General features: G+C 39.0%; 3 protein-coding genes across 3 annotated transcripts in view; 1 reads left to right on the top strand and 2 right to left on the bottom strand.

The window, feature by feature from the left end:
- The window catches only part of CDC73 (cell division cycle 73), a 99,870-nt gene extending 99,074 nt beyond the window's left edge, over positions 1 to 796 (bottom strand). The window contains exon 1 of the mRNA XM_032191879.1: positions 635 to 796. Coding sequence (XP_032047770.1) covers positions 635 to 765 — 131 coding nt within the window. The 5' untranslated portion in view covers positions 766 to 796. The remainder of the gene's footprint in view (positions 1 to 634) is intronic.
- A 1,744-nt stretch (positions 797 to 2,540) lies between these two features.
- GLRX2 (glutaredoxin 2) lies at positions 2,541 to 5,112 on the top strand. Its single transcript, XM_032192794.1, has 4 exons — positions 2,541 to 2,597; positions 2,874 to 2,943; positions 3,469 to 3,645; positions 4,272 to 5,112. Exons 1-4 carry the CDS (start codon positions 2,563 to 2,565, stop codon positions 4,389 to 4,391), a joined length of 402 nt encoding a protein of 133 aa, XP_032048685.1. The 5' UTR covers positions 2,541 to 2,562; the 3' UTR covers positions 4,392 to 5,112.
- Positions 5,113 to 5,664: 552 nt separating this feature from the next.
- On the bottom strand, positions 5,665 to 23,438 carry RO60 (Ro60, Y RNA binding protein). The gene is made up of 9 exons (XM_032192793.1): positions 23,294 to 23,438; positions 17,861 to 18,459; positions 17,123 to 17,343; positions 16,711 to 16,857; positions 15,823 to 15,960; positions 15,366 to 15,482; positions 14,506 to 14,619; positions 13,953 to 14,099; positions 5,665 to 12,627 (listed from the first exon to the last, which is right to left on the bottom strand). Exons 2-9 carry the CDS (start codon positions 18,438 to 18,440, stop codon positions 12,475 to 12,477), a joined length of 1,617 nt encoding a protein of 538 aa, XP_032048684.1. The 5' UTR covers positions 18,441 to 18,459; positions 23,294 to 23,438; the 3' UTR covers positions 5,665 to 12,474.
- Between the last annotated feature and the right edge of the window lie 88 nt (positions 23,439 to 23,526).

Genomic DNA, 23,526 nt, shown 5'->3' with positions numbered 1-23,526 from the left:
AAATCTGCGGCTTTCCTGGTCGTGCAAACTTCCGAGCACACGGCACTCCCTTTGATCACTACCTGCAGCGCTCGCTACCTGGCATTTAACAACCAGCGTTAGTTTCCCTTGGGTTGAAAGGATTCACTGAAGCCCTTTCAGGGTGGATATCCCAAGCCTGCAGCTGCCACTTTCTGGAGAAAGGTGAGCAGAGCAGCCCCTCGCACGGCAAAGCCACCGAGTCCAACAGGTACAGAAACTGCCGTTCTACAACTTTTCTAAAAAAAATACAAAGTAGCACTTAACCGACTGTAGCCGCTCCAGGAAGAGAAAGGCGATTTCCAGCTGCCTGTTAGGGCAGGGCCGAGCAAGCCCCCGTTCCCCGGGGCTCACCGCCCACTCCCCACCCGGAGCCCGAGCTGCGGGGGGTGCCGAGCCGCCCGGAGCCCCGGCACGCACCGATTTTGGAGGATTTCTCCCCAAAACCCAGGACAGGCTCCGCGGGGCTGCCTCACCCCCCTGCCCACCCACAGCCCCCGGGGGCGACCCGAGGCGAGCCCGGCGGCCCCGGGAACCCCCCCTAAGAGGCAAACGAGGCCCGGCGGGGCTCAGCCCGGCCGCCACCCCCCGAAACCCCGCGTCGCCGGCGGCTCACCCCCAGATGACATAGTTGGTCTTGACGTTCTTGGGCCAGGAGAACTCGCCGAAGATCACCTCGTCGCCCTTCACCACGATCTCCTTCTTCTGCGTGTTGTACTGCCGCAGCACGCTCAGCACGTCCGCCATCTTCTGCCCGCCGCCGCCGCCACTGCCGCTGCCGGCCCCGCCGCCGCCGTCCTCGTCGTCGCCGCCGCCAGCCGCGAGAGGACCCCGCCGCCAGCCGCCAGGCCCCGGGCTGCCCGCGGAGAACGCCTGAGCAGCGCCGCCGCCCCGCCCCGCCCCGCCTCGCCCCGCCTCGCCTCGCCCCGCCCCGCCCCTGGGCGGCCGCAGCGGGCTGAGGGGGCCCCGCCTGGGGTCTGCCGCCCGCCCGTCAGAGCGGGGTGGGAGGGGAAAGGGAGTCGCTGTGGTGTGACCCCGGTGTTATCAGGCGCTAAAATCACTCGTCAGACTTTAATTCCTGTCAGGATTCAGTTCTGGCGTTGAATTCCCGTCAGGATTTAGTTCTGGCGTTGGGTTCTGAACCAGCACTCGGTTCTGACGCGAGCAGGTGGTTGGCACCCCAGGAGAATAAAGTGATCTCGAAAATATTTGGTGTCTCTGCAAAAAACTTTCCTCACGCACCAGCTCCTCATCATCTGCATGGCCGGGTCCGTGCAGCGCAGAGGGGAGGGCTTCGTGGGGCTCTGTGGCACGAAGCCTCCCCTGTGAGCACGCCTCATCAGGCTTTTTGTCAGTCCAAATCCATGTTTTTCCCTACAAGCACACCTTCGCTTTCTCCTCTGTCCAATTTAATATCTTCTGCTGAGCCACAGCACTGGAAATGAGCAGCACAGCAGAACCCACCGCACTGCTCCCCGCCAGGCAACACCAACACTGGGATATAGCATTCATGTACCAAGGAAGCAAAACCACCATGAATAAACAGAATTGCATTCTGAATAAACAGAATGTAACTTCTCAGATTAGATTTACTGCAGCTGCAACCCATGAAAAATTGAAATGGAAATTGAAATTCTTCCAGTGGTTCCAGTCCTGTTTCTGTTTCTCATCCAGAAACTACTTGGCATCACCTAAGCAGCTTTTAACTAGACTACAAATACTTTCTTTAGCAGCATACAAAGTCATTATGTTTCATGAAGTTGTGATTGTTTTGCCTTTTTACTTCAGCGTGCCTTTGTTGAAAGTTTTAGATGGAAGTATGCAGAACTGTTCTCACACTTCACTTTGGAGAACATAGTAAGACTACCAATCGGTATTTTTACCACATGGTATTAGATACCTGAGTGCTTATCAGATTTAGCCCAGGCGATGAATCTAGAAAACCTTTATCTGAAAGGGGAAAACCTGTTAGAGCTTGGTACAGCGACAGCACACTGCCAGGGCACAGCTTCCAACTGCGCTTGTTGACCACTTTAATGCAGCCGTGGTTTAGCAGGCTACACCCACGCTTTTTTTTTCATCAAAAGGTTTGACAACTTGCAGCCACAGGTAAATTCACCAAGATTACACACACCAAGAAGGATTGTTTGAGCCTTGTAGCACAGGAGCAAGACAAACACACCGGGTCTGAACAGGGTCAACCTGCTACCCATAAGGGAGCACAGGCAGCCCACACGGGTCGCTTTTACACATGAACTGATTTCCTTGTGCTGTTTGTGCTGTTTGTCACAGGACTGACCGCTGCACTTTTACACTGTCCCACCCCAGCAGGCGGGCAGGGGGCTCCCGCGGCACCCCCAGTCCCACCCGGCACCTCCCCAGGGGCTCAGAGGCGGCCCCCGGGGCGCCACCCCCGAAGCAGGCAGCGCCGCGGGCAGCCCCGCGCTCGGCCGGGAGGCGGGAAGGGGGTGGAGGGGGGGGGGCCTAGAGCCGTGCCGGACCGCCGCGAGGACTGCGGGGCCACGCCCCTTCCGGCCGGCCGCCATGTTGCAGCGGGGGGCGGCCGGGCTGCGGCGGGGGTGGGTGGGGACGGGACGGGGACAGGGGGGGAGGGAAAGGGACGGGGAAAGGGAAATAAAAAGTGTTTGTCTGTAAAACTAGGGTTTATTTTGATTGTCTTGCGCGCTGTGCGAGCTCGTACAGCCCCCGGCGTTGCAGCTGATGTGAACCTGAGTGTGACGGGGAATTATGAGAGATATTGACAGCGCTGCGATGCTTTACAAATAATAATTTGTGAGCTGTAAAAGGTGCCTTTTCTTTGTAAGCATGCCTATCTGACTCGTGTTTCTGTTTAGTTTTAGGATGGGGAACAGCCAGCCCGTCTCTGTTGGGCTGTCCAGCAATGACGCTGCGAACCAAATACAGGTAACAAATTGCTTGTGTCTTTAATTATTATAATATAATATTATAATAACGTAATTATATTATATTATAATTATTAATATAATGTTATATTTATTTTATAATATTATATCATTTGTGTCTTCAACTGCTTGTGTCTTCTTTTTTTTTTTTTAAATTGTGGCTGCTTCAAAGCTTGTCTGAATTACACAAAAAAATTATGTCAGAAGTTCTGCCTGTCCAACCCACTTTTTAACAATTAGTTGTAATTAATACCAAGTAATATGGGCAGCATTGTTCATCCTTAGTGCTGCCACCTGGTCTTTCTAGGCTGTATCCTTTGTATGTCTTTCTTCAGCCTTCTAGTCTAATTCAGTACTATCATCAGTATTGGGGATTAAAGTTAGTCAAATTACTGCTACTAAACATTTGTTACAGTAATAGCAGATTTATAATTTCCCTGTTTGATTTCATGGCTGTTGGATACTGTTAAAATACACTGACTTAAAAACAAGGCTCGCTTACTTGAGTGTTCTTGTAAATATACAGGATATTATTTCAGAGAACTGCGTGGTGATTTTCTCTAAAACAACGTGCTTCTACTGCAAAAAGGCAAAAAAGCTTTTTGAGCACATGAATGTAAATTACACAGCTGTAGAACTGGACTTGAATGAAAACGGAAGCCAGATACAAGATGTTCTTGAACAGATGACTGGTGGCAGAACAGTGAGTATACTTTCTTGCATGTAGTAAGAAAAGTAAGAATTTAAATTATGTTTTCCATGGGTTATGGACATATCAAGGTCTGCAGTCTTCTGAGATGGGTAAACTTGGGATGCAAGCTCCTAAATGAAAAACAAGGCACTGCAGAAGGGTTCTGTGCTTTTTCTTGAGACCTTCTGGCTGTCCCTCAGAGGTGATCTCTTTTCCGTACTGCCACTAAGATGACTGAAGTATCAAAGTCAGTTTTCATTTGTACGGCTGTATTTATTGCATTGTGTTTAACACTTAGCATGTTTGCCATTCCTTAATTTTATATAGCCTCACTTGACTCAATTGTACGAATCTTCCCTATAGTGAATTCAAATCCACTTCTGAGTAGCAAGTGAACAAAGTTTTCAATTTCCGTAAATATTACAGAAGCAGGAGTTGTACTGTAATACTGAAACATTAATATGCATATTAAGAGAGTAAATGGTGCGTGTGTGTGTGTGTGTACATATACATACACATTCCACTTAGTGTAGGTGTGGGTGTGTAAGCTTACATAACAATACTTGAGTCCACAGGGCTTTGCTCTAGGTTTTTGTCTTTTTTTGAAGTGACTGATGCAATTTTCTTGTTCTCGATAGGTCCCAAGAGTGTTTGTTAATGGGACTTTTGTTGGAGGTGCTACAGATACTCAAAGACTTCATGAGGAAGGCAAGCTACTGCCATTGATTCATCAATGTCAGCTGAAAGGAAAATCCTGAACCACCATCTAGCTTAGCTTAGTTCTGCCTTGATATAGGTACAAATTCACACAAGTTAAAAAGATTGCAAAGACACACTGCATCAGCTGGGGGGTAACAGCTTCAAGCCAAGAATTTCTGAATCTCAGATCATTCTCTGACACAGACTCTATGGAACTGACAAATTACTCGGTTTCCTTGCCTCAGCTTTACCACAATCGTTAAGAACCTCTTGGAACTCCAAGTGTATTCAAATGATGTCATTTTATTGGTGTTGCACTGGTGGTAGAGTTAAGGTTTTTGAAGTATCCTGGGTTTTATTTTGTTTTCCTGAAAGTAAGGTGTCTTTCTAGTCTCATTCTACCACAGTTACAATACACGGTCAATGTAATGGCTTTGTTAAATTTTAAATGTCAAATTGCAATCAGAGAAAGTACAAAGCATCACATTTGTAGTGATGTTGCTGCGTGTCATGTTTCTTACTGTTGTTCATCTGTTACTTCTACACTACTTGTAGTGGTTTGATTTTTTTTCGGCTGTTATTAAAAGCAGTATCTACTGGCTCTGCTTCTGTGTATTCGTAAATAGTGCTGAAACCACTTCTTTTTTGTGCAACTTTAATTGTAATTTTATTTCCAAGAGAACTTAAATGTAAATTAGGGGAATGTGTTATGCAAGGATGGCATCAGTGAGTATGCTTTGTGATATCAGTTGTTCTTTTAAATAAAGGAGGCTGGCAGTAGAGGAAGTAGGTCAGCTTCACTGTTCTCTCCTACAGTTGCTCTCAGTTGGAGCAGAGGATTGCAGGTAACCTGCAACTTTGGGGTCTTGCAAAGGGTCAGTCACTGTTTTAAAACTGACTAGGCTGCCATTGTATGAGAGTATCTTAGGATCTTCTGAAGAGGCTTGAACTCTAGGGTCTCCCAGCCCTAGCCCCTGTTCTTTGGTTAAATTCTTTGGTCATATATGTCTGTGGAAGATTAGGGTAGTAGGAGGTTCTCCCTTGACAGTCACCAATGGGAGGGGATATCCACCTTTGTTTACCTCCCTCATACATGTATTTCATCATCTGATCTTGTAAGTACTTAATTATAAGTTCAGGTGCTATGGAAAAAGGGAAGAGAGATCCTTGCAGTTGTAGAGTGGTAGGTAAGCACTTTCATCTTTACTCTCCACTATATCAGTCTGGACGCTGTCATTCTGGAATGTCCTGGTGTAGCCAGGCAGCTCAGTGACACTAAACTCTACATCATCATCAATCCAGTGCTGTTATGAAACTCAAGACCAAGTAAAATGGGTCTAATATGCATAGAGTTTATTTAGTACTTAAGTTCTACAGTCAGAATGCAGTTTACTAGCAATATTAACTTGCAGTTAAATGTCTAAAAAACCCAAATTCAATAGTTTCAGTACAATGTACATCCAAAGCCAGAGCAGCCACTGCCAAGACTTGGTTATTTCAGGAAAGTTCATCATACGCGAGTAGAAAATTATATCCCTTTCCTCAATAAAAGGGACTATTACACTACTAAAGATGCACAGTTTAGAATAAAAACAGTAAGTCCATTTTTATTCGCTCCTTGTGAATAAGATGTCTGTTATTTCCATTGCTGCAGGCACTGCGTGCACATAAACAACTTTCTTTCCACAAGGAAACAAAGTGCCACATCCACCTTCAGCTTGGATAATTGTGACTGTAAGGCTGTCCTTAGTGAATTTGACGACTTTCTTGTTGCATTGCAGCTTTGAAATAAATTTAAGTAACAATTTGTAAAAGTTCAGTATAGAGTCCTCTGCACTGTGCATCTTTAACGTGTAATTAGCTAACTAAACACACTGACCTTGTTATATTATTATTGCAGTTCACTACCTTTTGCTAGTTTCATCGTTGCCTTAAGTCTTTTTTTACAAGGACACACTCATTAAGTTAAAACACCATCAAATGTGTATCTCTCCCTAAATTTATACTTAATAAAGCAATTTAGTTTGCACATGTGCTGGTATCCAAGTGTTCTTTTTCCCTGTGTATAATTCTTAGGCCAGTTTTGTTTTCTTAGATTAACAATTTTGCACCTGAAAGCTTGTAAATCCATCATGTAAAAATAACAGTACGCAAAGGAATTTTTCAAAGACCTTACTTTTCATTTTGTTCCCTGATAGAAAAAGTCCCAAAACAGTAGTTTAAAATACCCCTTTGAGTTCTACGTTTCAGAAATCCCAGGGCAATGTCACTTAAGGCAATATTCCATTCCAATAGCTGAGAAAGCCTACTATACGCCTGCAGAGCCTCATGAGTGCCAGTTTGTTATTTCTTTTCAGCTATATTAAGGCTCCCCATCCAAATGTTTTCTCATTCATTTTGTATCGTTTCATAGAAAGTAGCAGCAAGACAGTGCCTTCATTATTGGATGGCACAAAGCCATGTTATGTTTAAGTTATTTAAACATTATATGGCAGTTCAAGTGTGGTTCTACTCCAGGAACAAAAAAGGGCAGGGAGAGGCATTCAAAATAAAAAGTTCCATATTTTTTGCTTAGTAGTGTCTCCAGAAGAAAAGCTGTTTGTTTTAAAGTAATGGTTGTCTTGGGATGTGAATGTTAAAAATTGTCCGTTAAAATATTCTGTAATAGGAATTATACTTAAGCACTCATCCAGCTCAAATAACGTGCTCCTAAGAAGCATGAGTAGTTAAAAACAAACGTTAAGTTATTTAACTAAGCAGACAGAGCTGTGAATGCATTCATCTCTTCATTCCTTATATGGAATTAGTTTGAGAGTAGAACTGCACTTTTATATGAGAATGTAACAGAATAGATGTTTTATTGTAAATAGTTGTGCTTAACTAAAAAGCTGGTAACATTAGGAAAACAGCTATTTCCATTCGTTATTTGTTAATGAAGTATTTGTAAAAGTTCTGACTGTACCACACATATATATGCAAATATATTTATTTAAACTTAAATTCAGAATGCAGAAATACCTAAAGAAACCACATGTTACAGTATCAAAATCATAAATCCAAATGTAAGCACACATACTTAAAGACACCATACCTTATGCTGCAATTAGCTAATTTTAAGTCCTAGCTCTCAGAGCAGCACATACAAAATATAGTCCTACTGTTTTATCTTTTCCCCCTAAGTCTTACTCAGCAACGTTGTACACTGTACTCTGTCAGGGTATGATGAAATCTCTACCATTTCAGCAATAAAGCCAGTAGAACAATTTACTTACAGCGTATTTGTCCACTGTGAGCCACTGCAAATAGCTAAATAAACCCTATAAAGTGATGAAATGCTTAAAAAAAAAACAAGGAAGATTAAAAGCACAAGCAAGACAAGTGATTTTTGCTGAGGTTTGCTTCTACATTCTAGTCTTCCAATATTTTCAATATTGCTAAAAAGCTGCCCACTCATCCAGAAGATTCATTTAAATGTTTCCTTAATTCTGCTTGTAACAACTAGGTAACATATGACAGAATGAAAAGCTCTGACCCACTCAACAAACTCGAGAAAGAAGCTTTACATTTGAAAAGCCGATTTTAAATGGTTGTTTTATAGAAGTAAGCCATTTAGTTTCACAGGCAGATGTTGGATTTTTTAAAGAAACAAAGATGCACTTTTGTAATTATGCAACTTTCTTTTTTAACCAAAAGCTGATAGATACAGCAAATTAAATATCTTATTAGAGATTCATATGATCAAAGAAGGTGAAAAAGTTGTCCCTTTTTAAGTTAAGATAAATACTGTGACATCAGTTCTGGCTTAAGTTGTTTAGCTAAGCTAACGTGCTTGATGACAGCAAAATGGCAGATTTAGAACAGTGGCAAAAAAGGAAAGGACAAGAGCTTGTGAGAAGAGGTTCAAGTATAGGTCTGGGTTCACGAGGTGATGGAAAAGGAGAAAAAAGCCAACATTAACAGAGAAAAGGAAGAGCACAGAAAAAAATGGGTAATAGAAGAATCAACATAAACGGAACCAATACTAATGCTTTTGGTATGGTGGCTACGTGATTAAGCAGCACAGCATTTTGCAATGGAGAAAAATATTTTCCTAGTGTTTTTACAGAGTCATTAGTAAAATACATTTCCAAAACTGCTGGTGTACTTTTTAAGCCAAGAACATACGCTTCATTGAATAGCCTTTGAAAGCCATACCCATAAATGGGTATTAGTGGGCCCCAATTTAAAAGCAACAACAACAAAAAAGAACAAATGTCCTGTCCCCACAATGATTTATGTTTCACAAACAGGTTTAACAGTGATTTAAAGCAGCAAGGTACTTTATGGCCAGTTATTAGAGGCTGCTGTGTACTGGGCAGTTAGACTGGCACTGCTAACTTCGGACCTAGACCTACTTTGAGGCCTCTCTTTATTAAACACACAACTGTGGATTAAGCCCCAAGTTCTACCTGTAAGGAAGTTCTACAAGCATCCCAAACTCTCCCTTTCCTTGCTGTAGATCTAAAAATCCTGGCACAAAAGTCTAATTCTTGGCAAAATTATTACTGTCTTTATTCAACACACAATACCGATGCATAATTTTAAAGAAATCTTGAGCAGCACGTGCCCACATTCTTGTCTGTATCACTGCTACGCGGAAACATGACCTCTGATGTCCACTGGTTACAGCCCTCCATTATAGAAGAACATTTTACCTCTGCTGTGCTTCCAACCATTACATCCTTTTCTTCTTTCTTTATGCTAAAGTGCCTGAACATTACAGTCTTAGACAATAATCTAACACTTAAGAATTATCAGGGGCTCACAGTGAAATGACAGTCAAACTGAAAGCCTGTTAATTCTGACAAATAACAAGAAACCTGCATTCACCTAGTCTACACCTGCACTCTGCATTTAGATTTTTATTGTGTTTTTTTTCTTTTTTTTTTTAATGTTTTGAATAAACTTCACTATCTTTAAAATCTTTCCTGTCCTATTTTCACTACTAAACTGTAGTGCACAATTATAGCCCCATTTTCGTTAGTCAGTGTTCCTCCAATGCAAACAACACTAACTTGAAAAAGTCATGTCCACTCTCTAGTGAAAGGTTTTATTTATTGTATACTGAACTAAAGCTGAGAAACTGTCTTAGCTGTTTTTTTTTCCTTTAAAAAAAAATTACAGTAATTGTTGCCTCTTCACATGTCCAGGTATCGTTCTAGAAATTATTTGTTTAGTAACTAAAGACTAAAATCAAGAGAAATTTGTTACAGCAAATGAGTCAGACAGTTCCCCTAAAATTCAGCATACAGACAGAAAAAAAAAGATCAGTCTATGGAAAAAGAAAACGCAGGATCAGTCTTCTTTGCCCCTTGCTGTATGATAATAACCAACTCCAGACAGAAAATAGGAGGAACAAGGGCCAACATACTGCCAAATTTCATCTGTCAGCATTTACTTCAGTTTCCCCTCTCTCTGGAAACTTTAAAGGAGGAGCAGATGACAACATGATCTCAACAGTGCTAGCTTTACACTGGAAAACCAGCATCTACAATAATCTAACAAGATTTTTTGGTACAGAGGTATGGTAAATATTTAGGGGCAAATTATGTACTCCAGCATGGGTGACTATCTTTAACATAGCACATAGCTATCTAGTGTCAACATTTTCTCTAAGTTCTACTGAAAAATTCACCTTCACTTTTACTGTAGTTCAAGGGATTTTATTTTAAACCAGACTGCTTTCAAAGATGCATCGCTACAATAACTGTTCAATCAATCTGTTAATAACTAGTCTAATATTTATTTGCAGTAAATTTATGCAATTGACTGCAAAAAAGTTACTTGAAATACCAGTTTAGGTTTCTCATTTCATATTTAGTCCAAAATATTTCCTATTACTTCACAAAAACTACTTCAAAAAAGAAAAAGTACCTGCAAAAGATACTTATCTGTCAGTTATTTTCAACATCGCTAGCTTAATAGGAAACATCTATTCAGGTGTTTGACTATTGCCTCATTTAAAACACATTACTACCAAAAACAACTCCAAAACATCAGTGCATTTACTTTAAATAATTTACATGTAGTGAGCAAGTGCATTTACGCCCCAAATTCCTTGTGTTCATTTTGCAAGAAGACTACACTTGGTAAGAAGTTTTTCAAAGGAAATGGCTAATTTTCAAACTCAAAGTGCTATTTTATCAGTTTCTGCAGGAACGCTTGTTTTTTTCTGGATGTCACCTGACAAGCTGGTGGTAGTCCTGTGTTCAAGCATTCTATCAGAGCTGTATTATAATAGCAGGGATAATTCAGAAGTAACTACATTCATGTCCACTGAAAACTAACATTCTTACCATCAGCTCTTTAAGCCACAGATTTAAAACAACTCTCGAGTTGTTCCTATACATCAGTGTCAGAAAAGGCTTCCTTCACCGTTCTGATTTATTCATTAAGGTAGTGTGTAAGTGTGTAGCAGAATACCTTCAGTAACATGTAATCTCATATTTTAGATAGCACCAAAATAGATAACCATCCTACAGAATGCAAGCTTTGAACTTCGAGTCAATATGTAGGAGGCATAATGAAAAGTGTTACAAGTATCAAAAGTATAATATGAACTTGAATTTTACATTTAAAAGCTTGTCTTTTAGGCAGAAAAATATGGTCTTACATGTCATTTACCACAATCGGGTAATCTTTATAAACCATAATTATTTTCAAATTAACACCAAATTCACTGTTTAAAACAGCCAGAATTAGCATAAAAGAGGCTGACATACACATCTTGGGGAAGTTGTAAAAGCATCTCTGAAAAAAAGCTCTCAGCTTTTAAGACTGATCTGTGAAAGAGATCTTTTAACTTCCCCCCTGAACACACATACCTAAATACACACACACACAGATTTAAATACATATACACATGAATTGCTATTGATTCCTGTTCCAAAGTGGTAAGATATTCACTAGCTTTCTCCATATTTACTCACACTCTTACTATCAGACTAAAAAAAAAAAAAAAATCCAGTTTCAATCACTTCCTAAACAAGATTTTGAGAACGAGGCAACTGTACACTTCATAAAAGTTTTTAAGAATTGGTCACTATAAACTGGAGGTAGTTTGGAAAAATGTTAGATTGAATTAATTTAAGAAATCAGAAATAATGTTAATCTACAAAAAGATTTTTTTTAAACGAAGTATTCTCATTAGGAAGATTTTTGTATCATCCAATACATTCCTTTGAAGAAAACATAGCCATTTGTTTCTGGTTGTTGCTACTCAGCTTTCAAGAGTAGGCTAAGACACATGCACTTGCTGATCTTCCTCACTGAAAGTGAGCTGATGCTAACTGAAGTTACAACATGTACTGAATGTGGCTTCCTAGCCATTTCCAAAACCTTTCGCTACTAAAAGGTTTGTTGAATATTCACCAAAGCACATGAAATCTAAAATAGTGCTTTTGAAACTGCATTGTACAGAAACTACCCCTCTCTCTAGAAAGAGTTACTTTATCCTCGAAAATCCAAATAATCTAAATAAAAGATGAGCATGAGCTCTTCCACTTTCAGTTTTGTCAGTATAAAATCTCACTGGGTAACTTTTATACTGCATCACAGTTACATGGTCTCACATGTGCCAGAAAATACTTCTTTTGTAGATCTGAAGTATAATTATGGAAACTGTTGAACCTTAGTTTTTTTTTTAAAAAAAAAAAAAAAAAAAAAAAAAGTCTAAAGAAAGATCCCTCTAAACTAATGTTAGTTGTTAAACTAACATTATTCAAAAGCTAAAACCACTTTTCTGTCCTGCCCATCCTAGGAATAATTCATCAATTCACTCTTGCAAACAAGCATTCCACAGCAACAGGGGAAAAAGAAATCTCAGTATTTATAATCTATTATAAATGAAATTAAATTACATGTTGTGTAACCCTGTAGCTACGTTTAACAAACTTCCCATTGTTATTTCAAATTGTGTGCAATAGGAGAAAAGAGAAAAGCGGTGTCTCATCTGCTTTTCTTGTTTTCCCTTCGCAAAACGGATACGCTCTGATATGTATATAATGTGCCATTTTCTAATAAAGTATATTTGGCTGGGAGTTCCCAAGGTGAAAAGTCTGTTGCCAGCAGTGGACCCATTGGGAAGAGCAGATACCTAGAATGCTAAATCAAATCCAAAATGAAGTTCTGAATAACATCCAAAGCTCCTGTATCAAAGCCACATATATCCAACATGCCTCTGTCATCTGGATCGGCAATCGTAAAGCTGTTTGATGTCATCCCACATACGATCAATTTAGCAGGAATACCCATTTTCTAGAGGAAGAACAGAAAATATTTTCAGAAATACACACATATACAGTAAATGAAACATGACAGAGGCCAAATCTTGCTATCTGGCATACATAAACCACTGTCTGAAGAGGCATACTGATAGAACCTAGGTATGCCGTAACAAGAATTGCAGGCTGCCTGTTAACACCGTACTTAAGTTGCAGTAAAACAGTTATATTTAAGCAAATACAAATAAACTTCAATGAATGCTACTGGCAAAACTTCCCTGCAATATTAAGATTTATAGATTTCAAATGTAAACACTGCATTTGCTATTCTGAAGATCATTCTGAGAGAAAACTTTCAATAATAATAATCAAATCATCTAACACGAATCAAGGAGCATGTTTTTGTCTCAGGCAAAGAGTCCAAGTGTTGGTTGAACAAATAAAGCAGCTGTGACCTGGACAACTCAGCTAAATGAGCTGATTTACATGTCAGTCATGTGTAAGTTAAAACAAAGCAAGTGATATTAAGGCCAGAGTACAGGAATTCTTTGTTAAAAGCAAAAATTTAGGAGTGGGAGGGAGCTAATCTCAACTAAATAACTCTGTGGTAAGGTTTCACTGGGCAAGTTAAAGATTATGGTATTAATTTCAAATGGGTGGACATGGTATGAAGATCAATGTCCATACATACTTGTCTTTGCAGTTTAAAATATATTAATTTAGAAATAGTTCCCTTTAAGCCTAAAAGATTGTTTGCTGTTCAAATAATTTTTAATAGCAGTGTGCTGGTAGGAAGTGTTTTTCTTAGTTCTGTTTCAAAATTGCAAAGCTCCACAGCATACATAGCCACTTTAAAACATATAGGGCTTTGTTCACATGGTACCTATCATCTTATCCTCTTGAGTGTTTCCCTACAGACTTGTCTTCATTACTTTGTTTAATGTTTGTGAGATCTAATACAGAGATCGAAGTTGAATTTAATTCTGGGAGCACAGTACCATTATTTAAGAGCTTCCTGTAAAAAAATTATTTCATCAATTATAAAATTCAGAATCAATTACAGAATTATAGAATGTAGAAATTCATGCACTGTCTCAATACCAAACAAATTTTCACTGATATTGCAAGTACAGCTAGCAAAGTAGGTTAATTACAAATCCTTTTTTCAATTCAATGGCTTTGAATGTGAGCAATTACTTCCACTAATTCAGCCTAAGCATAGAATTTATGTTTTTAACAATATCGAGATTATTATTTACGGCAGATTGCAACAACTTGTTTAATCTGTAAAACATGTAGAGAACTAGTGTTTATTCTATACTGCATTCATCAATTGCAAGCACTCAGAAGCATATTTACCTCCCTGTACTCTCTAAGAGCTGTTGCAGGATGAGTATTTCCAGCAAATGTCTCATTATCAGTAAATACAATGAAGACATCAGCAGCTGTCTGTGTTTTCTGAGCCCATATCATTGGAAGGGAACAATCAGTCGTACCCATTGGAATCTTAAAAGGAAAAAAAAAATATATGTATACATGGAACACATTACTACAGAAGTTAGTAACTCATGGAAAATTACTTTTTATGTGAGCCTCGTGGTATATCACATACAGAATTGTCTTTGTTAAACAACAAAACAACAGTTCACTCATTCATTTCACTTAAATAAATAAAATAATGACATAACTGAAGTTATTGTTTTCAAATTAAGCCATTGTGATCTAGCAATGCCATTCTAAATTACTTTATTTAATATTCAGGCAGTTGAAATAATGACATTTGCTGGACTTCCCCTAAATAAAAGGGAGAAAAAAAAATACACAGCATTCTACTATACAGATACAGACTAATCACAGTACTAGAAGAAAAAAAAAAAAAAGCAATGCATTTTTTTCAATTATTTTTACATACTTCATACATTTTCACTAAAACTTGAGGTAACGTCATATCAGCTGTCACAGGGCAAGGGACAATTTCATGTGAAAAGGCAACGATATGGGAATCCTTCTCAGTACGTGCTACAACCTGAGAAAGAGGAAGACGAAAAATAAAAATGTTATTTAGAACTTTTCCTGACTGAATCAAGGCATTCCCTGCTGAAGAGGCATCATACCCTTTTGTATGTAAGTCAGCATGGCTCATTATATACGCTAAAGCTTCACTCTATACTTTAAATACTTCGTAATACTACTGTGAATAGACAGTGCAAAATCAGAGCTGCAGAAATGTTCTCATTACTGTAACTAAAAATCCTTTCCTATTTCTTCTCTCCCCTCTTTGACATAAAACACTGAACATTTTTCAATGCAAACAAGTTCCACTCTAATATAAATGCACAAGAAGCTTTAGAATATCAAACTGAGGTAAAAGCAATTGTGATACAAAGTCAGTGTTGATAGCTCAAATTATCCCAAAATTCCTCAATCCAATCTGTATTAAATTATCAATGCTTCTGGATTTTTTTTGGTTTTTTGTTTGTTTGTTTGTTTCTTTTTTTCTCCCCAATGTATTTTCAGTTTCAATAGGTAAAAAAGCAGCCTCAACCACTTTGATTAAAACTGGAAACCAGCTTTTTTAAAGTGACCTTTCTGAATCTGGCTGCTTTAAGCATCTGGTCTACCATAAAGCCACACCTTCGGTAGCAAAAATAATAACAAAAAATTATATATATCAACTTCCTTCTGGTTTCTAACCAGTTTTAGAGTACCTTTGTATCAAAAGTGAAGCTCAAGCTGCAAACAGCTACAAATAAAAGAAGTTTAACGCCTCACCATGCACATCACCGCTGCAACCGTGCTAGCATTCAGCACACTGCCCAACACTTTTTGGGTCATTGATGCACTGACATCAACTGCAAGTAAGAAACGTTTCCCTGTCGGTTCAATTGTCTAAAAGAAAAAGAAAAAAATAAGAAAATATCTACATAATATATTAATTTCTTTCTTTTTCTACTTTCAATCATAGAAGTGTGGTGTGTTTTTTTTTTTTTAGTTGTTTTTGGGGCAACATTAGGACCATAACATTGCCAAAAGTTGAATATATGACAGTTTTTGTTTTTATTTTTGTTTTTGTCCTCTGTTTAATAAAATCCCCATTACTAAGATTTTTATTACGAGGTTCTCAAAATATTATCCACCCAACAAATTTTTCTATATTATTTTATAAGCTTTCAGAAAAAAAAAGAGACTTCTCAAAGAGCTTAGTGAATTCAAGAACTTTATTTATTACCTTGAAAGTTTTGTAGAACGAAGCATCTAAAGCTTCTAAAATGTCTTCATCAGGACGCCACCAAAGCTTCCCTCTGTTTCCATGTCCAGCTTTATAGGTTTCTAATGCAACCAATATATGGAATGGATGTATTCTACCCTACAGACAAAATAAATCAACAGTAAGTTTTACGTAGTATGAACTCAAACAAACAAACAAACAAAAAAGGCAACACAAACTAAAAAGATCCTACTGCAAGATCTGTTTACTTCAATTTGTTCAAAAGGTTTGTGCAGTCTTTTTTAAAGCTGTAGCATGAACTGATAGCTGTCAGTTACAGGTAAAGTAGCTTCTTTATCATCATCCAATGATGAACCTCATTCCCGTTCCAGAATCTTGCAATGAATTCTATTGGAACCCTCTTTTCCCTCTTATTGCATTACCTCTGAAAAAAATAAAGCACTCTGAAAGGAGCCAGTCTCCTTGTCACTTTTTCTCTCAGCTGCTGTGCTAGTTTCTTCATTCATTTCCTAGGATCCTAGAAGAGTGGCTTCCACTCACTTTTTGTGTTTGTTCATTCTAAATTACAACACTCAGGAGCAATGGATGAACCCAACAAGCAAAGCTTGCCTCAAACTTAAATTAAGAAAAGAACCTAGCCGTCAATACACTTCATTTGTAAAGTTTTGGAAATAGGGGCAAAAAAAATCAAATGAGAAATTAAAGTTTTATTATCAAGGGGCAGCAATTCCACTACTGTTGCGTGGGTTTTCTGTTGTTGTTTGGGTGTTTTTTAAGAATAAGCTACACATTTCTTAAAAATAATCTCTCTTTTATTCTGTAAAGAGGTTGCCTGAAGAAATGCAAGTTAGAAGGGGTTAAAAGTAAAAATCATGAAAAATTTCTTACCTTTTTTAATAATTTCTCATTTCTTAGTCTTTCACATATTATTGCCACTTCTGAGCTTCTTGGTTCAAGCACTGAATTTGCTGTCATCTTTCCTAAATTTCTCAATAATACAGAAATGGGCATGTCCTTCAGCAATGCCTTCCAAACCTATGATCAAAGAAGGAGAAAAAAAAAAAAAGATGAGATTCCCAAGTACAAAAACTGACATCTGCACATTAAATAACTGTATTTTAAAATAAACGTTCAAGTTATAAAATAAATGAAAGAGATATTTATTATTTTTAAATTAGCCACTTGTGTAAATAAACTTGGAAAAAATAAACCATAAGGGCTTTTTTAATGGAAATCAAGACGTAATACTCTAAGAAGTGTTAACTCTAAAGAGAATACAAAGCTCCTGAAGTTTACCTACCTCTTTAGATTTCAGATGGTTTGTCAGTAGATGTTCTCTAACCAGACCATATTCCTCTATTAAATGAGTAACTTCCAATTCATCTTTTGTGTGTTTCACCCTGTCCACAGCCTCCAGATACTTTAGAAGTTTTTCAGTCTCAGCAGAAACTGCTTTGTCTTTATAAGCTTCTTGGACATCTTTCCACCCTTTGGTAATGTATTTAGTGACTATAGCAATTCCTATAGAAAAATATTTTCCAGTCAGGATTACCTTCTTCATATTGGCATTTATCTTTCTGGCAAGCAAACAAGTTAGAGCATTTTTTTGTTAAAAACAACCACCACCACCATAAATGGAATTTCCCAGACCTGCTGACCAGCTAAATGAGGTCATCCCCATACAAGTTAGAACAGCTGTTTTATTCTCTTCATAAGCCAGGAGCCTAATTCGTTCTAAACCAACAGATCTTCCCAAATGATGAAAAAAGTTTATTTCATCATTTGTAAGCTAGATAGCAACAAAGTGAGGGAATTGTATTATTTTACCTTTTCTTGACATGCGCAGAGCAAAACAAGAAATAAACCCTGTTTACCTCTGAAGATAAACAGTTATATTTCTGATGTGATCACTCAGTTCCAGGATATGATCACCAATATGTCATCATTCTACACTGGTACCAGTGTTTCCAAAATAGTTCCACAATAAATATAAGAGGCTTAAAACATAGTATTTCTAGGGAAATTAAAAGCATATTACCTTCACTGGCAGGTTTTAGGTGGGACAATCTCAGGAGATCTTTATGAGACCAACCACTTCTTTGTTTATATTTTGTAACTGCTAAAGCAACAGCCATGCCATTCTTTCCATTGTACCAATCTGCAACAGCTTTCCTCAGTGCACGGCCCCACATGCCACATTTCATGCCCTCCTTCAGATCTTTTTTAAATTGGATGAAAGTAAAGAGATGAGTTGGTATGCAACACACCTCAGGAACAGCTTTAAACGCGGCTTGTTTTGTTTTTGCATCAGAACACTGCGAACAGATTGCAAGAGCAAAAAGCAGGGGCTCCTGTTTTGCTGTTCTGCCTTCTTGACTGAATGTCTTTATTTCTTGAACAACTTCACAACCTCTACCCTCTTCAATTAGCCTTGTTAAAGCTTCTGCATTTTCAAAGCACAGCTTCTGCTCCTTGGTGCAGTAAGTACCACCTTCTGAACCAAAACACAAGAAACGATGCAGTCGATTCGTATCGGTGACGTGCCACACATAACCACTCTCGGAGTTAGGCACCTGCTTTTCATTCAGGGATTGCACTTGGTTTGCCTCGTCCTCCATTGTTTACACTTCCAAACGTCTGTTGAAAGATTAATAAAAAGCTTATTTAAAAGTACTGTGAGAACTTGATGACTATATCCTTTTATTGCTTCTTATCTGAATGTATGGATCATACTCATAGATTTATAATTTTTCCTTCGTAAACCTATTAAGAGTCCGCTCTCAGTGTGCAATAACAAATACCAGTTACAGGAAAAAGAAGAAGGAAAAAAAAAGAATCTCTGTGTTATAATGGTGATAAATTTGTTTCCCTAAAACCAAGCTAGAAGCTACTTTACCACAATCAGTGGCGTACAGAAAATATTGCTGGCACCATTCCCCTTTGCCACTAGTTTCCTTAGTAGGTTTTTGGATTGTATACTGGAATTTGGTCAGAACTCAGATCTTGTCCCACTCTATTTCGCAGAAGCGCTGGTCATACTGACCAAGTGAAGAAAGGTGATGCTAAAATAATTGAGTAAAATACTGCAAAATTAGGTAGTCAGAAGACTTTGTGAGAGTTTAAATATGGTGGGCTTCAGTGAGGCTTTCACAACAGCTTTTTAGCAACTGGCAGTAGCTCAAGAAAAAAAGATCTCTTTATTACAGGCTCAGTCTGCTGTTTCAAGTGAGATCCAAGACACGGACATATTAGCAAGTCTTGTACTGTTTTACATTTTAAGCTAAAAAGCAAGGGAACACCATGAAAATCCAGAGTCTGAGCCTTTCAGGTTTATTTATTTATAAACTCTTGAGTTGCAAGAGTTCTGCAGCAGTAATTGTAGGCAACAACACTCTTCTTGCTCAAACAACATTTAGCATGATACTGTTTAACCTGTAATACACAAACTGAAATAAATGCAGGTGAATCGAAATCAGCAGGGTTACAGGAAGAAAATCCATCATCACAGAATGTTTTTTGGGGGGAGGGACCTTAAAGGCCATCTAATTCCAACCCCCACTATCATCACTAGCCCCAAAACATCAACATGACAACAACAAATTCAGTTTCCTCAGTAAAGAGACTCTAAATAGCTTAAAGAGGTACCAACTTACACACACACACAAACACACAGTACCAATATTGCAATCCATCAAACTCTATGTAGATTTTAAAATATGCACATACAAATGACATTTCAAAGAAATCCATTTGGCATTTTTTAATTATTGCAGATACCTTCCTCTGATGTGCTTTTTTGGGTACCGAAGATAAACACAATTGACCACGATAAGTTAGCGCAAATAAATATCACTAATGCAGACAAAGACTTCTTCCCCAGTGTAGGGGAGTAACGTACTTATTTACAAACAACTTCTGTACTTCCTCTTTGACACCAAATTTTCCTTTCTTTGCATGAGACTACAGACTGCCTTCCTCCATTCTTGCCCACGTGCAATGACGTGCTGTCTGCATCCAGAATTTAAAAAAATAATAATAATAACAATAAGAACAAACAAAATGAACAATCACCAGTGGTCCCATTATGTTCTACATGCTGCTAAAATAATAAAAAATAAATAGAAGCCAAATGCTCGTACCAGATTTTAAAAAGCAAGTTTCAATTAAAAATTAACTAAAAAACATCTTTAACTATATTATTCAGAGCATTGGAGCTCAGCTGTTTTTCTCATTACTTAATATTACTTAAATATTCTAACCAGGTTTCCTGCCAAAGCCATTTAAATACATCATAGTTCATCCAACTTTTTCACTGACATCTGAAGGATGCAAATACACTGAAAATAACAAGAGTGGTATTTGCAATGCATGAGTACCATATCAGTTTGTTTTAAATGTCTTAAACACATTAAACAAATAAACACTTAAACAAATGTCTTTTTTCAGTATATTTCAATTAGTTGGTTTCATTACGCAGTAGGTAATGTTCCATAATAAACATAGAAAATCCAAACAAAAATCCAGAAATCAGAAACGCATTAGTGTATTTTTCAGGGAAAAAAGCCAACCAACCAAAAAAAAAAACAAAACACCTGAGTGTGTGAGAAGATACTGAAAAACACCATTATCTTGAAGTATAAGTAAGAATGTAATGCATAAAGGATCATGCCTGAGCAGGTAGATCTCCATATATATGGAACGTACAGAATAATTGCTTGTTGTGTCTTTCTCATCTGTACCATAACAAATATTACTGCACTGTAACAAAGCTAATGGGAAAACTATTTTCACCCACCTATGGGCTACCAAGACTTAAGCTGAACTGGAAGGGCCATGCCTTCAGTGAATCAAAACATTTATGATCCCACTGATTGTTATGTATGTCCCTGAGGATTATATTACAAAATATGAGCATTTCTTTTAATATTTTTGTATTTTTCCCTATATTTTTCCATTTGCATGGGTTCCATCCGATACGTCCACTCGCTGTCTCACTTGGACTACACCCAATTACGATGTCCTCACATGCTTTGTCTTCTAGTCACCATCACACATTAGCTATCATTATCATCACCACCCTGAGAACGGGAACAAAACCTAAATGAAAGAATTTTAACATTTCTAAAATTACAGTTAATAGTTATCTGATTTGAAATTTTGTTGTTGTTGCTGTTTATGAAGTATTATAATGCAAGATTAGTATTTCCATCCTCCTGAAAAGCAAAATTCCTTTAAGTGGGAACATGCTGTCACGTTAAAATTTTATTGCACTAAAGAAATTTAGAGCAAACCACCAGGTAAGAAAATTCTCCTGGTACACTTCTGTGTTACATTACATAACAAATACCATTCATTTATGTTACTAATGGACGATTTTTATGTTCACTCAAATAGCTAGGCCTTTGTATGGACTCATAGTGCTGAAAAGTGACAGGTGAACCGCAGCACCTATTGCCTTCTGACACAAACATCCGTATTTTAAAAAGCCAGTTACCAATACACACTTCTAGTTTTTCTGACACTTAGCTCTTTAATTGGCTTTCTTAGGAATATTCATAGAGCTATAAAAACAGATACTGTTTTACACTCTTATGATTTCCACCTTCATTTTCATTCAGCCTTCTAAGTCTTCTTGTTGGATGGCACATAGTATTTCACAATGGAATGAATTAACTGCAGTGTTTCTCCCAATAACGCTTACAAGTCTTCTGAAACGTTTTCTAATTTTCTAGATGAATAACAGCCAAATAATAAAATTATTAATGCTTTCCAATTAGCATGCTTCCAATTACCTGTATCTAGGATACAAAACAGACATCTCTCAAATGGTTCATTGCTGCCTCACGGACTGAGAGAGGTTCAAATCAACACCATGTTCTGGGTCCTAATACAAAGTATAAATTCCTTAACACCCTTATTCAGTGTTGAACTAATTAAATCATGGTGGCCACTTCTAGATTCTGTTTTATATTTCAGCCTTACAAGTTCCCAAAGGTGTTCCATCTTGCTAACTAGTCTCTCTCCCCTGCCCAGTCTTCAAGGTTATTTTCCTCCTTTAACACCTGTAAATGCACACAGCTTTCACTCCCACAGCTGGATAAATGCAAGTACACAGCGAGTGTCTGCCCTACCAAAACCCTACTCCTCATCTACTGAGCTGCAACAGTGAACTTGAATTTTGAGTACTCATGGAGGATTCAGCAGGAATATTCTGCTTCCATAACCATGTCCAACTTCTGAGCTGTTTGAATGCAGACAGCAGTGTGAAAAGCCTTAAAAGTTGCAGAGTAGACACTTTATAACAAATTAAATTATTAATGGAAGAAAAATGATATGAACCTGCCCAGCTTGACAATGCCCAGTTCCCACCAATGGGAGAATATGCATATCAACGATTCAAACTAAAATGTTGAAGTTAAATTATTGTGGTTTTGTTTTGGTAAAGCATTGTGGTTTTGTTTTGGTAAAGCATTAATTAATCAATTTTATATGTATCTTTTAGACATTTGTAAGCATAGATTCTCCATGCAGATGAATTTTATCAAACGTAAACCATAATCCACCAGACTGTTTTCCACAGGGAAGGAGTTTTTATATATTCTAAACATAACATAAATAAATCTGTAAGTAAAATATGGGTTTGCCTGGCACTAAACAGCCTATCCGATGGTTAAGCCTTGACTGACAGTCGATACCCATGTGCCACTGTACCATAACACGGCCGAGTTAGCCTCGGTCACGTTTTCTGCGACTACTCCAAATCACTCCTGGTTTTCTTAAGGGATGCCTTACAGCACAAGCTCCAGGTACATACGAAAAAATATATACTTTAAGCAGAAAGCTTTAACAGAACCATGGTCTTTAAGTTCTTAAACTGCTAGGTTAGCAGCGATGATATAAGCTTTGCAGTGAAAGCACACAGGGTTAGACTTGTGCTAAGCTGGATGTTTGTGGGGGCAAAAAAAAAAAATCGCGCTGAAAGTTTAAAGACAATACTTCAAATCGCCCTCAAATTCTTCAAAACCATATAGGCTTTGTCCTGGGAGAAACCGCGCTCGCCCACTCTGCTCTGGCGAGGCTGAAACCAGCCCGAAACCGAGGATGGAGAAGGAGCTGAGGGCTGCGCCTGTGCCTCTGGAAACCACCAGCCCCGAGCAGGCACCTGAACGGCCCCCAGCCCCCCAGTAACCCTCTGATTCCCCCCAAAAAACCCTGATTCCCCCCAAAACCCCCTGATCCCCTTAATAACCCCCTGATTCCCCCCAAAACCCCCTGATCCCCTCAATAACCCCCTGATCCTCTCAATAACCCCCTGATCCCCCCAATAACCCCCTGATCCCCCCAATAACCCCCTCAGCCCTCCCGCAGGCCCCCTTAGTCCCCCTTATTCCCCCTCTGACCCCCTCAGCGCCCCCCATCCTCTCCCTCATCCCCCCCCATCCTCACCCCCGCCCCTCAGCCCCCCACTTGCCTCCGAGACCTCAGGGCAGGGCAGGGCCCGCCCGGCTGGCGGCTGGGCCAGGCGGGGCAGCAGCTCCCGCGGCAGCTCCCGCGGCCGCTCCCCGGCTCCCCACGGCCGCCTCCAGCAGCTCCGCCCGGCGGCGCCCTGACAGCATCCCCGGGCCCCGGATGGGGCCGCCCCCAGTGCCCGGATGGAGGCGGGAGCGGCCCCGGCCCCGTCCCATCCCCGGCCCCGTCCCCGTC

The sequence above is a fragment of the Aythya fuligula genome, chromosome 8 (genome assembly GCF_009819795.1).
Source record: "Aythya fuligula isolate bAytFul2 chromosome 8, bAytFul2.pri, whole genome shotgun sequence".
In the NCBI taxonomy this organism is placed as follows: domain Eukaryota; kingdom Metazoa; phylum Chordata; class Aves; order Anseriformes; family Anatidae; genus Aythya; species Aythya fuligula.
The sequence above is the reverse complement of the archived record's forward strand: the minus strand, read 5'-3'. Positions and strand labels throughout refer to the sequence as shown.

Excerpts from the sequence above, each read along its gene's own strand:
- GLRX2 (XM_032192794.1), top strand. The coding sequence starts at position 2,563 with ATGTTGCAGCGGGGGGCGGCCGGGCTGCGGCGGGG. Across the intron at positions 2,598-2,873 it reads GCGGCCGGGCTGCGGCGGGG|TTTTAGGATGGGGAACAGCC; the intron begins GTGGGTGGGGAC and ends GTTTCTGTTTAG. Across the intron at positions 2,944-3,468 it reads ACGCTGCGAACCAAATACAG|GATATTATTTCAGAGAACTG; the intron begins GTAACAAATTGC and ends GTAAATATACAG.
- RO60 (XM_032192793.1), bottom strand. The coding sequence starts at position 18,440 with ATGGAGGACGAGGCAAACCAAGTGCAATCCCTGAATGAAAAGCAGGTG. Across the intron at positions 15,483-15,822 it reads CGTTCTACAAAACTTTCAAG|ACAATTGAACCGACAGGGAA; the intron begins GTAATAAATAAA and ends TTTTTCTTTTAG. Across the intron at positions 14,620-15,365 it reads TTGCAGCGGTGATGTGCATG|GTTGTAGCACGTACTGAGAA; the intron begins GTGAGGCGTTAA and ends CCTCTTTCTCAG.